This window comes from Bradysia coprophila, unplaced genomic scaffold, assembly GCF_014529535.1.
Source record: "Bradysia coprophila strain Holo2 unplaced genomic scaffold, BU_Bcop_v1 contig_94, whole genome shotgun sequence".
Classification (NCBI taxonomy): domain Eukaryota; kingdom Metazoa; phylum Arthropoda; class Insecta; order Diptera; family Sciaridae; genus Bradysia; species Bradysia coprophila.
Genome location: NW_023504022.1, coordinates 10445468 through 10460125, shown reverse-complemented (window position 1 = coordinate 10460125; position 14658 = coordinate 10445468). Strand labels below are relative to the sequence as shown.

Here is a 14658-nt window from a genome sequence, read left to right as displayed (position 1 = left end):
CTCTGTCATTCATGAATGTCACATTCAACAAACAAAAACAACTATGGCTGCATCGGTTGATGAAACTCCAATCGATCGTAAATTAGATGATATTTTCGAGGAAGCCTACAACTTGTACAATGGCTTCGACGACTGTGTCGATCCAACCAATAGTCCAGACTTCCAGGTAAGTGAGACAGTGCCTTGGCTCGCCATCAGAATGTGTATGACGCATCGCAGTCATAACCAAACTTTAATTTGTTTCAGCGAAAAATCAAGCAAAGTATTGGCTTATTCGAGGAAGCGACAAAATTGGTCAGTTTAACGGGACTGTTCAGTTCGAATGAAGAGTATGAGGAGATCGCTACGGATCATTTGAAGTACCTGCTTTTGCCGTATTTTCTAGGACAACTCACTCTAAAAATATGCTCAAGCGATCGCAGAAACATCGTAGAAGTGAGCGAAGTTTATTTTAGGTAACTGAAAAGTGGCATGCCCGTCGCCGTCAGTTTTTCTAAATTCATTCTGACACTGACGCGAATCGATTTCAGGGATTTTTTAAAACGTTGCATCGAATACGGATTAACCGCAACCAACACAGAGACCGCATTGGCACAAGTGGAACGTCAACCGAATAGCGAAGTGGCGGCCCTCATTGCAATGTCCAAGCAACGGAACACAAAAATCGAACAATATCGCATCAAGAAGGAGCTCGACGATCAAATCAAACAAATCAAAATTGTCATGGAGCGTGAACACATCGACGATGACTTGAAGCGCGATTTCTACATCAAATTGATCAAGTCCAGTATTATGAATTCCGTCGATGAAATATCCAGCGTCGAACAGGAAAAACAGATCTTGGATCACATGAGTAAGCTGAGGCATGATGATCCGGATAGCGACCAGCCGAAACCAGTACGAAGACCGACACAGCCGCTGCGACCGATTATTATCACAAAAGATGCCGTTCAGAAGGCAGTCTATGGATTGGGTTATCCCAGTATGCCGACAATGACCGTCGACGAATTTTATACGCAACGTGTGGCCGATGGTGTTTTTCCAGATCCAACGGTGGTAAGGGATCCGAATAGTCTGCAGCAGAGAGCGATGAGGGGCGAAACTACTGAATTGGATGAACAGGAAGAGGTTAAGAAGGTTCGTATACAATTTCTGTCATTTTTAAGTCTTTTGCACTCTCACCCAATGTTGTCATGCATGGAGCATCTTTTAGTGATGATCGTTAAATCGTTTCGCATTTCTTTGACAGGAACAAGACATTGAGAATGACGACGAGGAGTATTTGGCAAGGCAGCGAGCTATGGACGAATTCAAAGACGATGTGCGCAGAGGCGATGGTAATCGCTACAATCGATCTTAAGTGAAGTTTCATTTTGTATCTAAAGTTCTCATCATAATATAGTGTTTTGAAGAAGAAAAACGTTGTTGCGGTCTATTAACTTACGGTAGAATGTTTAGTCTCCGTTATTCGGCCACAACAGAAAGAATTTATTTATGCTACAAAGTGACAAGCACTGTTTTATATGCACTCCTTGTGTAGACTGGCTATTAGGACTTATGCAGTATAAAACACTGCTCCGTCGTTCACAACAACCACTGGATTCTTCAGGAGTACTCGACGAAACTTGAACAGTACCAGTGAACTCATCAATCATTTTCTGTCATTTCCTGACTCAGATGAAATTGGTCTTACTTGTTACAATGAATGGAAAAAAAGTCATTCTACTTAAAGCTCTATCGATCAAAATAAGATAAAAAAAACTTTTTGCGTGTGGGATAATATCGTCCTACACTCAAGGACAATCATAAACGTGATGTAATTTACTTTAGTGAACGTTAGAACGTTACAAATGCGATATTATCTCTTAAAACATTCAAATTACATGGGGAATTGTCTGAAAAAGGAATCGAACCCTTAATAACAGCTGAAGCAAATTGCATCACGTTGATGCTAAGAGAATTCTGATAAATCCTTATGCGAATTATAATGCCAGAAAAAGTTTTTTTTAAATCATTTTTAGTGAAAAAACACGAAAATTCGAACAGAAATACAGTATGTCATCAAAAAATTTTGTATTTCGATTCGAATTTTCGTGTTTAAAGTCACTGAAAACACGAAAATTCGAAAAATGATTTATAAAAAAAGTTTTAACTTTTTTCGGCATATGATACTAGACTTATTATAACAACGTTCTTCATCGATAAAAAATATAAAAAAAATTGTTTGGAACTTAATTGCATACGATTTGTGTGAGAAATTATGTTCGACCAGAACAACATAAATTAAAATTAGGATTTGCTTAGGTCGTTAAAACGTTCAATTAATTGGCCAAAATAAATGAATTAAATTAGAGGTTCAATCGAGCATAAGACCAAGAAGCGGAAACGTTACTCTCCAAGCGCGTAGTTCGCTCGCGTGTTCGAGCGAAGCGAGGGATACATTCTAAATTGTCAATTGTCCACACAAAACTTCACGAAATCAGAAACAAAAACAATAAGGCAGACATGTCACGTTAGCCCAATTTGTAATCGACCAATGGTACAAAAGTTTATTTTACCTGGAAAACATACTAATTCCAGGGGTGGCGTTATCTAATATGTAGAACAAACACCAAAACAAACAGAGCATAATTACTCTTCCCTTTCCCATGGATCGCGTGAAGCGAAATGCTGTTTCGACCTCCGGATACAGTGGCGTTTAGAGGTTAGCGTGGTCTAACCATCTTCAGTCGTTTCCACTGGTCCGTTATACGAGACAACAGTAATTTTCTTGCATACAGTTCAAAACAGTTAGACAGCACTATCGCGATCACAAAAGAAACAATTTTTTCGTCGCTCTAGTCTGTAAAACTCTAGATATTTTATTGCAGATCGTTATATAACTTGCTTTGGTCACGCTTTGAAAAGTTACTATTCACGAACAAGATATAATAATGAATAAGGTATAAAAACGGAAGAGCTTAAATCAAAAAAATGTTAATTTGAAAGTTCTAAATATCTGAAAATGTTTCGAGTATTACTGGTGTTATCAACAACTTACGTTGTCAACAGTCAACCATTTTGTCTTTTAAGCTATTATGAAAACGATGCTGGATTAACAAAAGTAATTTCATGTCTTAAAAATGGTTTTAATTTTTTTTAAACTAATTTCATTTGTTATCACTCAAAGGAATTGAATGGAACATATTACGTGATCTATACGACCACAATCGTTCTCAATTGCGAGAAAAGTACCTGGACAATTGGTGAGGATAACTCCTTGTCGGTTGATATTCAATCAACTGGCTGTTGTATGCAAATCCGAAACGTTGATTCCTCCAAAACGGCTCAATTTAGCTACACCGTCAGTCCTACAGCATCTGGGTGCGCATTAGCATCGCCCGAAAAAGCTACTATGAAAATAATAAAGAAAATAAGCTACCGTGGTGATGCATGCTTGATAATTGCCATATGTAGAGCGTCTCGGCAAGGGCTGCTGGTAATGTGTCGCAGTCAAACTCACCCGAGTACATTGCTAGATTTCATAGATGACACACTTTCCTCATTATTTGGACTCCTATTGGTTCCGCAACTGCATAAAGTGAATCAAATTGGTTGCTTACGAAATAACGCTTGCGTAAAGTAGAATGACGCACTTTGTGTTTGATATATCATGAATAAAACCGTTAAGATGGCATACTACTTATTGAGAGCCATCTGTTGAAAAGCTTCATGTAAACAGCGTCCTTTGTATAAAATAGACCTCAATTTGTGTAATCATTATTGAACGGAATTCACATTGAGACATGTGTTGGACTGCAAAATATTTAAGTTTGGATCTTTCATCACCAAATTGCAGAAAAAAAATGTTTAAAATAATTTATGAAACGAATGATAATAACGTTTTAAAACAGCTCTACATTGAGCACAAAAGATGTAGAATTTCACATTATTTACACATATAGATGCTTTGGGACCATTATTTTATTATTGAAATCGATATTCCATAGTGGAATTTAATTAAAAACGCTTCTAATTAATTAAAAATAGTAAAGAAAACCCGAAATGATTGAAGAACTGACATTTTTTCATTTCTGGAGCTTTCATTTTGAGAGTATTATGAATCCACGCCATTAGTCTTATAAAATACGTCAGAGAGAGCTTTTTTATCCTTTGTTACGATCTGTCAGTTTTTTTATTTTGCGATTTACTACGAAAATGAAAACTAAAATTGCTGTTTTAAGTGGTTTTTCATATTTTTTGGACCAAAATGTTTTAAAATGTGTTTGGTATCGATTGGCATTAACAGATTGTGCGAAAATATTTTTTTCTATTTTATTATTTTGTAAATTATAATCGATTCCAAACATATTTTAAAACCTTTTGGTCCAAAGCCGGGAATGGAATGAATTTATTCACTGGAAGCTGCGGGAATTTGCTCATAGATAGGCCTCACAGATAAATGGAATTTTTGGCTAATACTTAAAACATATAATTCCAGTCATTGAAAGTGTATTTAAAATTCCACGAATCAATGCTAACTTTTTGCATTATTGTTCTTTGAAGAACGAATTAAGTACAATGACGCTCTTAACGATAAATCGAAAAATTAGAACGAAGTTCTGTGAGATATGAAATCTCAATATTCCCATCTGCGTAACAAGCGCCTTTTGCAATTAAACCAAAAAATTCATTTTATTATACGAGCCTATCACGCAATTTTTTTCGTTTTAATAATTTAAAATTAAACCTTTCCAGCTACCAGTCTAAATAAAAAAGACAAAATTTCGATTCTGTGAACAATAATCATTCAAAATCAAAATTATACACAAAAATGTGCGCCAACAATGCGAATTGAATGATTAAAGTGTGCGCACTCCAAACGTTTCAGATGTATGCATTGCACAGTGCTTTCTACCAATGAAAGTAGATAAGTAGGTATGGCCAGTCCATACAAGTCGGAGCACATACGGATTTGCATGGCGCCACCTCAAACGAACTCATTTCTAGTGGAAATTTGCACTAGAAATGAGTTCGTTTGAGGTGGCGCCATGCAAATCCGTATGTGCTCCGGCTAGAACAAATTTGAACGTTTGGCCATACCTATCCATTTACTTTCATTGCTTTCTACGGCAATAAGATAGCCGTGCCTTTTTGCCCACAAATGTTCTCAGTGATATTTTGACCAAAATATCCGATTAATCTTCACCAAACTTTAGAGAATGAAAGTTCCACACGACTTTTAGCGGTACTCCCCAAAAAAAGTTCAAAAAGTTTTGTTTTTGTTCCCGTACGGACTCTCTCAAAAGGGCATTTGGGGTGCTATATAGCACCCCAAATGCCCTTTTGAGAGAGTTCGTTTTCATAGTAAATATTAACTTTTTGATTTGTTTTTTGGGAATATCGTTAAAAGTCGTGGGGAACTTTCATTCTCTAAAGTTTGGTGAAGATATTTCGGACATTTTGGTCAAAATATCACTCAGAACATTTGTGGGCAAAAAGGCACGGCTATCTTATTGCCGTAAAAATCACTGTGCAATGCATACATCTGAAACGTTTGGAATGCGCACACTTTAATCATTCAATTCAATTTTATTTAGACTGGTAGCTGGTAGGTTTAATTTTAAATTATTAAAACGAAAAAAATTGCGTGATAGGCTCGTATAATAAAATGAATTTTTTGGTTTAATTGCAAAAGGCGCTTGTTACGCAGATGGGAATATTGAGATTTCATATCTCACAGAACTTCGTTCTAATTTTTCGATTTATCGTTAAGAGCGTCATTGTACTTAATTCGTTCTTCAAAGAACAATAATGCAAAAAGTTAGCATTGATTCGTGGAATTTTAAATACACTTTCAATGACTGGAATTATATGTTTTAAGTATTAGCCAAAAATTCCATTTATCTGTGAGGCCTATCTATGAGCAAATTCCCGCAGCTTCCTGAACATACACAGTATATATAGGGATTGTCAGAGGCAACTCGATGCGATCCAATTCATTGGCATACTGTGATCACCACAATGTCAAAAGTAAGGGGACCCATAACGTCAAAAGAAGCAAAGTTGACGTTTTCGTGTTAGATGTGTGTGTGATACAATTTTTCAATGAATTTTGGGACATAATTCCTCTACGAGTCTATCTCTATGTGTTCACCTCGGAGAGAAATAGGATTTTCCACCTTTTAAATCATTTGAATATCAATGTGTCTTTTCATTTAGCTACACAGCTATCGTCTAGCTTTCCGGTATAAGCCCGTTATGCACAGTTGTAATCGTCAAATTTTAAATTCGGGTGCACTTATGGCGTCAATTCTCGAGCGTGGGGCGTTCGTACTATTTGAATGTGCACGTAAAGCCTCTAATTTTTGATACATGTATGACCTCATACTATATAAGGATACAATAACATGTATTGTGGGTTAAACTCTTACACCGAAGATGTCTGACTCCAGTTATTCAATTTGGCGCCTTTTCAGGGCACGCCTTAGTTCTACGAGCCCGATGGGTCTCTTAAAAGCCAGACGGGCACTGCCCTTAACATATGATTACAAATTAATTTGAAATACTCGTAAAATCAGTTGCTTGAAATGAGTGGCTCCTCGTTTCTCGGTGCAGTCAGTAGTGGATCTTATGAACTGACAGCACCAAAAAAAAAGTGCTTGAAGAGTCGATTTACAGTTCATGTAGCATAAACATTACTATTATTCTACCGTCACAAACATTTCGTTTTGAATTCAATATTTCCGGCGCCATTATTTTACCAAATAAAGAGCTGACAGCACTGCCAAAAAGTCAAAACATCCAAAAACACATCATTGTTTTAACAAGTTTGCATCTTTCAAGAAAAGGGTGACATTCGCGCTGCTAGTTTCGTAAACAAAATGCATTGATAGGACCGTCAAACTGTCCCAAATTACCAAATTGGACTTTCGTTGCCCGTCTATAACCCATTGCAATAATGTCCATAACAACCAGTTTTGTGATAGCCGGCTTAATTCGCTTCCTCTTAATCATATCGAAATACGCCCAAATAATTCAAAATCGTATCGAAATTTCAACTCCACTAAACTCATGGAAACGAGGTAAGCGGCCGTACCGAAAGATATCCATAAATATTGATTTCATTGAATTTTAATCAACCATAATTGCGTTACAGTGAGTGAAGGTGCATTCATGTACAATGCGAACATAAATCCATACACCGGTGACATGTACCATGAAAATCCATTGATTTTGGTGGCCACAAACTTCTTGATCAATAAAACACCGCTGGTGATTCCATATCTTATCATAGCGTTGGATTTGGCTGCTGGTTGGTTACTGTATAAGATGGCTGAGCGATTTATTCACGAAATGGTGAGTTTTAGTGCTTTAAGATGGAAATCCTGTCCTGTAGGTTTAGTCAGTATAAAAGCCTTACGGAGGCAGAGTTACCAAAAAGATGTCTAAAGATATCGTGCGAATTATCCGACCACATTACCGATTTGTTCTGAGGTAGGGCATAAAGGGTTCACAGCGCTAAAAATTGATTGTCTTACAGTCTTTTCCTCTGACGCCAAAAGTCGTATTCCCAATTTATCTATAAGTTGAAAGAGGTATGTCATCTCATGTAAAGCTTCAATCTCACTTTCCTGTAACTCTTCCCTTTTCTCACACAAAAATGAATGATAAACTCAATGGACAATCGTTCACAATCGTACTGGTCAAATAGCAACGATATTGAGACCGGAATGTAGAAGAGCGGTTGGCCTATTGAGGCTACAATGTCAACACACTTTCAGAGACTATGCAGACAACGGAAGCTAAATATTTTGGTGCAATTCTTTACAGTACGACGACGAACGAAGTAAACTCAGCAAATTTGCAAAGGATTCGGAGCCACTACACATCAAAACAACCGATCTAACCGAAATCCCGGTCTACGTGGCCATGGCCTATCTATTCAATCCGTACAGTGTCCTGAACTGTGTCGGCTTGACGACAACGGTGTGGAGTAATTTTCTGCTAGCCGGATTCTTCTACTGTTTGTCGCGTAAGAACACCGTTTTCAGTTGTCTATTCTTGTCGCTGGAGACGCAGAGAAATTTTTACCCCTTCGTGTTAATCGTACCTGCCATGCTGATTTTGAGCAGAAGCGGCGACAAACTTAATAAAGCCAAAATGGTTCAGGTGCTAGTCATTTACTTGATCACATTCGTCGGCCTAAACTTTGGAGCATTTTACTTAATTCAAGACTGGAATTTCTTGAACGCAACGTTTGGATTCATGTAAGCTTCTATCGCAACAAGCAGTAATCGTAACTTGAGTCAATGAATTATTCGGTTTTGTTTTCTGTAGATTCTATCACACCGACCTCACACCGAACATCGGTTTGTTTTGGTATTTCTTCACCGAAATGTTCGAACACTTCCGAACGTTGTTCCTGTATACATTCCAAATGAACGCAACCGTACTGTACCTATTCCCATTGACGATAAAGCTACACAAGAAACCACTTTTATTGGCCACTATCTTGACGGCATTGATAACCATCTTCCGTTCATATCCGTGCATTGGTGACGTTGCGTTCTACATGTCTTTGTTCCCGTTGTGGAAGTCGTCGGCGAGATGTAAGTTTATTTTTTAAATATTTTATTTGAGATATTTACTGGCTGCTAATAGAGTAAGCAGGACCGGACTGGCCTAGAATATCTCTTCGTGCGTTGTATGAAGAAAAATGCATTCCTACAAAAATTAAAAAGCACTTTGGGGCCAGCCTCTGGCCTGAGAGTAACGCACCCAGAGGCAAGCACTTAGAAAGTTATACTTTTGTGGAATGGTTCGCCTTGAACGTATATAGCGACCTTTATAGACATTGCTTTCAAACGAAAATAGCAAGACTCAACGCACTTGACAAACTTATGAATGGTCAAAATTCAAAAGAACCAAAATCCGGTTGCGCGACAATGGTTGACCGATACAAACGCAGGTTACAACTCAACTTCAAGATTACTGAAACAATCGTATCAAAAATTGAAGCCGGTATCTTAGAGTAGGTACTTCAGCAAATCAATAAAACTCTAACTTAGCGTGCGTCTGGCACCTTATGCACTCACCGATAACTGTGATACCCGAAATACTAAATTTAGACCGAAAGGATAGTACGCAAGGCTCATAAATTTCTTGCTTCCCGCGATATTGAATAAAATTTATTGGTCGATGTTGGTCTCTAAACGGTTGTCCGAAATTATATCAATACATCTACTGGTCCCCCCGGTATATAGATAGAAGACCTCTCCTTCGACGTTTCAACCTTTGTTTCGTATTAGCGAGTAACGAACGAAGTCTGTAGCGACTAGTTCGGTCATAAGACTACCACGGCCCTAGGGCACTGAGCAATGTACAATGGATCACGAAATTGAAATAAATCAAAATACTTGGCCTGCCTGATATATCTAGGAGCTCTAGGGCAATTGCCTGTTTGACTCTTTGATGAGACAGCACTGGTGGCGGGAGGTGTGGCTCTGTAGCTCCATTTGCCAGAGAAAAATCGCCGTAAATATTCCTAATAAAATTTATTCAATATTTCCAGTCATGGCCAACAACTTCATCGTGTTCTGTTTTCTTCTAATCACATCCGCACTCGGTCCGATCGTTTGGTATCTATGGATCTACTGTAATTCGGCCAATGCCAATTTCTATTTTGGAGCTACATTGGCATTCGCTAGTGCTCAAGTGAGTGGGATCAATTCGAGGATCAATTGCAGGCACTTATGTCGTAAAATTTAAATTTCCTTTATTTTCCAGATATTTCTAGTCACCGATCTACTATTCGCCTCGAACAAACGAGAATTTTGTCTGCGTGAAGGACTGAGTGTCATAAGTAAAATTGCGTTGGAATAGAAAGTGTTTCTCGTCTTTTGGAATAAACCTTTTCAAAATCGAAATTCGTTTCATTGTTTGAGCAATCGCCCATTGTCACGCAGCCAATATCAATCCTAATCATTCGATCATCCAATCCTACGTATTAATAAATTTACGGCTGGAATTATTTGGAAATATAATCTTTCTCTTCAATAGATAAGCGAATCAACATTTCATAAATAGGTGCGCGATTGAGAAATTTGTACGATAGTCAAGGAAATTACGTGCGAGATTGTACAGATTGCATCGTTTTCTGAGAATCAGTCTAAAATTTTCCTGTTACTGCGATAATCGAAGTGTCCAATATGTTATCGATGGCAACGACGAAAATAAACGGACCTACGGCTAATTATAGTACAACGAATGCACCACTCGATATATTTTCAGCTAAGGAAGCAACAGAAATAATGAATCGAGTGCGATACTGTTTTCCATGACCTTGACCTTGATCGAAAAGTCAATGTTTTTGCCTAATGTCCAGTCTTTGCGATCTAGCCACGCACTTCAAGCAAAAGTGATCACAGTCGACAGCTGTCAAATAGAGTAGTATTTTGTATGAAATGGTTTTTTACAGTGTTTTACAGTGACACACTGTCAATGTTCAATATTTAGAGTACTACTCATGCTTGAAGTGCGTTGGATCTAGGCACCATTTCACTTTCGTAGGGCATTCGACATTTTTAACGCTACGTTTTGGCGACACACCATTAGAGTAAACTATACACTGTGATTGATAGAATGTAATTTAGTAGTGGACACGAAATTTAAATAGAAAATTTAATGCGATTCGAGACTGGTGAGGTTCTACCCTACTAAGCTATCGCGCACACTTTGATATTCAAATTCTGTAGCGTTTACATTGTCAGGCAGCAAAGGAAGTGACAGACATAATAATTACAATGTGACATGGTTGTCGCTTCTAAGGTTAGCAGAAAAACATTTCACTGTCAAATTGATACCAAAACATAGGTGAATGTAATAATGAAAATTTTATGTCACCAGGGACAAAATTCGATGGCTCTGGGTGATCGTGGGCGCGTTTCTGGTAACAGAGTATAACAGATAACAATTAAAAACTCTTAGGAATTTGAATTAAACATGCTTTAGCCTGTCGCAATTTTTCCTTCTAGCAGTTCTCCACTTCTAACAGCAACAACAGTTATTTGTTTACCGATGGAAGAAAATATAAGATTACAAGAAGAACCCCTCGAGATTCGGAATATCCTGTTTCTCAACACAGGCGAAAAACTAGTCATTTTCTACCCTCCTTTGAAATTCAGGAAGCTGTTGTGAAAAACGTTGTGCTTACATCGGGAGAAAAGTTGGAAATTGCATTTTCTCGAGTGACTTGTGGCCAGACCGTAGCGATAACACACTCGAAATGCAATTTACAACTTTTATTCTCTCTTTGAACAAATTATTTCACAATTTTGTAGAACACAAATGTCACGGTTCGGTGGAGAAAATTTAAATTTTCTCCACTATCAAAAGGAGAGGGTAGAAAATCGAAATTTTTGGCCTCGAACTGTCATCAGACAAATTGTCAACCAAATATCATTTCCTCATGACCTTTTGACTGGAAAAATAAAGGTACATCGCACATATGATCCAAAAGCTCTAAAGCTTTCACTTTGATACACTTTTCGCAAACGCATCGGTTAAACTTTGAACACAGCGCGATTTTCTATAGCAATACCACTATTGTTGTCATCATTCCGTTCAAAGTCCCACATTAAGAATCACTTTTGTGATAACAATCATAATCGCCAGTCAACGAAAACTGATAACTTTAAGTTCGGACAAACTAAAAATGCACTTTACGATTTCATTACCGAAATGTGGCCTGTAATTTTATCGTATTTTTTTGAACAACTTACGGAAAACACTTCTGTCACAGTTATGATAGTATGGTCGATAGAAATAGATTTTGTAAACATTTTGCAGACGGCATGCATATCACCAGTATAGACATCGAGTCTGTTACCACCTTTAATCGAAATATTTCAACAGAATGATACAAAATCTTTTACTTCATTAGCACATCCGCCAAGTTTTTGCTCTCGCCATCGTTAGCAGATGATATAGCCGTTTGTAAAATGTTAAAAAGCAGATCGCTGCTGATGAATATATGGTTGATGCACTTGAGGTGGTCGGTTGTCAATTTGGGTTGTAACGACAACTTCTTCGTACTTAGGTGGTAAGTCATCAGCTTTGATTTAAAGAAAGAGAAAAACTTGTGAGCGTCTTGTTTTCTGTGGGAGAAATATAAGATTCAACTGTGTCTGTAGAGTACTTACCTGGACGCATAATTACGCCATTCGAATACTGGTTGCTTACTGGTACACATCGGTTGTTTTGAATGGTGTAGACATATTGATGTTGTGAAACTTTCAGAGAAATAGATATCAATTTTTAAGGAAAATACTTTGGGGAATCAGGTGATTTAAGCTATATTTAGCGAGCAGGTACGTGGATCCACGAAAAAAGCTTATCCCACAAAATATCGTAGTTAGTCAAACCTTCGTATATTAGAATATTTTACGAATTCTCCTTTAAGAAACAGCAAGAGTTGGCCGTATAACGTTCTGAATCTGTTACATCTTTTGTTTCATACACATTTTTACCACAAATTACTATTTACTGTCGCTGTTATCAATGATCACGATGACTAGAGACTAACCGTTACCATTCTCTCCGTAAAAACGTTCCTAATATTTCACAGACATAATAAGATAAACTATGAACTTCGGCTAGTGTGGTCTTAGAGACCATGTCATTCTACGGGGCTATGTGATTACAGAACACTAGCCATACATCGAAACACAATAATTCGCAGAGTCTTTCCAAACACACACAAAAGCAAAATTACCGATCTGAGACTGTAAATCATGTTCAGCTACAACAGCAGCTCGTCGCGCTCTGGCTCGCCGATGAAATGATTCCTTTCCATGGTAAATGGTAAGCGATAAATATTTAGTTAAGCCTAATCGATGTGTATACTCACCAAGATCGATAATAATATTGCGAAACTAACAAAAATCCTGTGAAATTGCAAAAAAAGGAATTCTGGAGTTAAGGTTAAGGTGCAGTAATTTTTGCGATTTGCTATGAAAATATACCCACCATATATACGCCCACCATTCCATGGTTAAAATGAAAGATTTTTTCCTATGCAAAGAACTTAGTATACTGTTGAATTGTATAATTGACAAGATTGTTCTGTATCGAATGTGATAGAGTTATCAATAGACCGAAAGAGTAACTACGATATTCATTCCATTATCTTTAGCAATCGCCATACGAACTTTTATTATCGAAAAAGGAACAATACACAAAAAAAATGTTATAAATAACGTCGTTTGATTAGAAATTGTAGTGCAGTGGTACGTGTGGTACAGAAATTTAAACGATGAAACCTAGGCAATCTACTTTTGTGGCTAAGACCTACAGACGACTTCAAACCTCATTTCAAAATAATTGGAACAGGTAAGGTTTGACTTGACCTGAAATGGCAAAACCTGAATAAAATCAGGTCAGGTTAAGGTTGATCCTGAAAAAACCTGGACCCGAAATTTTTATTTCAGGTCATTCTGGTTCAGATTGCAGAGTTTCAGGTTGACATGAAAATGATCTGAACCTGAAAGGAAGAAGTCTGATTTAAACAGGTCTGGTTCATGTTGCACCTGAAAATTAATATTCAGGTTAGGATTCCAAGCTAACTTTCTATTTGAACGGAGCTAAACGCTAGACTACTGCTATCGACATTGGTTGATAAGATTGCGATTGCCATTATATCAGACGATAAGCAATAAATAAACATACGGACATTAATTACGCTAAAATATGCTTATTGGTACTTGAAACGTGGAAAAATGCATACCTACACACTAGCAAATTTGTATACAGGAAAACTCGAAAAGATTTAGTGTTCCACAATTTTAGTTGTTATTTTTGTTAAGTATACAGACTACATTGTCAAGGTAATTTTCAAGATATGATTTCGTTTTTCAAACTCATACACTTACCAGGGCTAGTAGTAATTTCGCGCCATATGGGCGCGAAATTACACTATTAAAGTAGGAATCTCGCGCCACGCGAAATTCCTACTTTATTAGTGTAATTTCGCGCCCATAAGGAATTTCTTGCTGGTAGGAATCTCGCAACGTCTCAGTTGCGATGCAGGCATCCTAACATTTTGTAAAAGGAAAATCCACTTTTTCTGAGTAAGGATACCGATATCCTTGATGCAAAATATGTGTATCTCAGTTGGGATACCGGTATCCTAACGTTTTGTAAAAGGAAAATCCACACGTTCTATGTCGGGATACCGGTATCCTTGATACAAAATACGTGTATCTCAGCTGGGATACCGGTATCCTAACGTTTTGTAAAAGGAAAATTCACACTTTCTAAGGATACCGGTATCCCTGATACAAAGCTCTATGGTGTTAGAATAAAATTCGCATCTCCAAATTTATGTGCCTGATACTCAACTGAATCTACCGCCAATTTATCGTCAGGTACTCGTAAAAATTCTCTAAATCAAGTTAGCAATCGAAATATGGGCGCGAAATTCCACTATAATATGTGTTATCTCGCGCGGCGCGAAATTACTCGTTACCCTTACCAGAGCGGAGGTGGAAATACGACGTTTCGGTGGGTTTTGAGTTTCTATATAATTCTCACAATGCAGTGTCAAATATATGTCCAATGTCATTAATTTTTGGTAGACACAGCACTGCTACTAGCATGAACACTAAATTGACAAGTGTC

At 37.5% G+C, this 14658-nt stretch overlaps 3 protein-coding genes across 4 annotated transcripts; 2 read left to right on the top strand and 1 right to left on the bottom strand.

Annotated features, from left to right (window-relative positions):
• Positions 1-6: 6 nt before the first annotated feature.
• On the top strand, positions 7-1420 carry LOC119085427 (immunoglobulin-binding protein 1b). The gene is made up of 4 exons (XM_037195842.1): positions 7-166; positions 247-455; positions 531-1137; positions 1250-1420. Exons 1-4 carry the CDS (start codon positions 44-46, stop codon positions 1358-1360), a joined length of 1050 nt encoding a protein of 349 aa, XP_037051737.1. The 5' UTR covers positions 7-43; the 3' UTR covers positions 1361-1420.
• Positions 1421-6764: 5344 nt separating this feature from the next.
• LOC119085411 (phosphatidylinositol glycan anchor biosynthesis class U protein) lies at positions 6765-9908 on the top strand. The gene is made up of 6 exons (XM_037195820.1): positions 6765-7064; positions 7139-7338; positions 7813-8249; positions 8320-8591; positions 9554-9696; positions 9769-9908. The coding sequence occupies exons 1-6, from the start codon at positions 6941-6943 to the stop codon at positions 9862-9864; spliced, it is 1272 nt and encodes a 423-aa protein (XP_037051715.1). The 5' UTR covers positions 6765-6940; the 3' UTR covers positions 9865-9908.
• A 1800-nt stretch (positions 9909-11708) lies between these two features.
• LOC119085456 lies at positions 11709-13165 on the bottom strand. Of its 2 annotated transcripts, none has more exons than XM_037195880.1 (5): positions 13009-13165; positions 12890-12926; positions 12755-12827; positions 12183-12272; positions 11709-12094 (listed from the first exon to the last, which is right to left on the bottom strand). In XM_037195880.1, exons 1-5 carry the CDS (start codon positions 13029-13031, stop codon positions 11985-11987), a joined length of 333 nt encoding a protein of 110 aa, XP_037051775.1. In that variant the 5' UTR covers positions 13032-13165; the 3' UTR covers positions 11709-11984. The 2 variants fall into 2 exon arrangements, with proteins under 2 accessions (XP_037051775.1, XP_037051774.1); XM_037195879.1 differs by having other exon boundaries at positions 11709-12098; positions 12184-12272; positions 13009-13164.
• Between the last annotated feature and the right edge of the window lie 1493 nt (positions 13166-14658).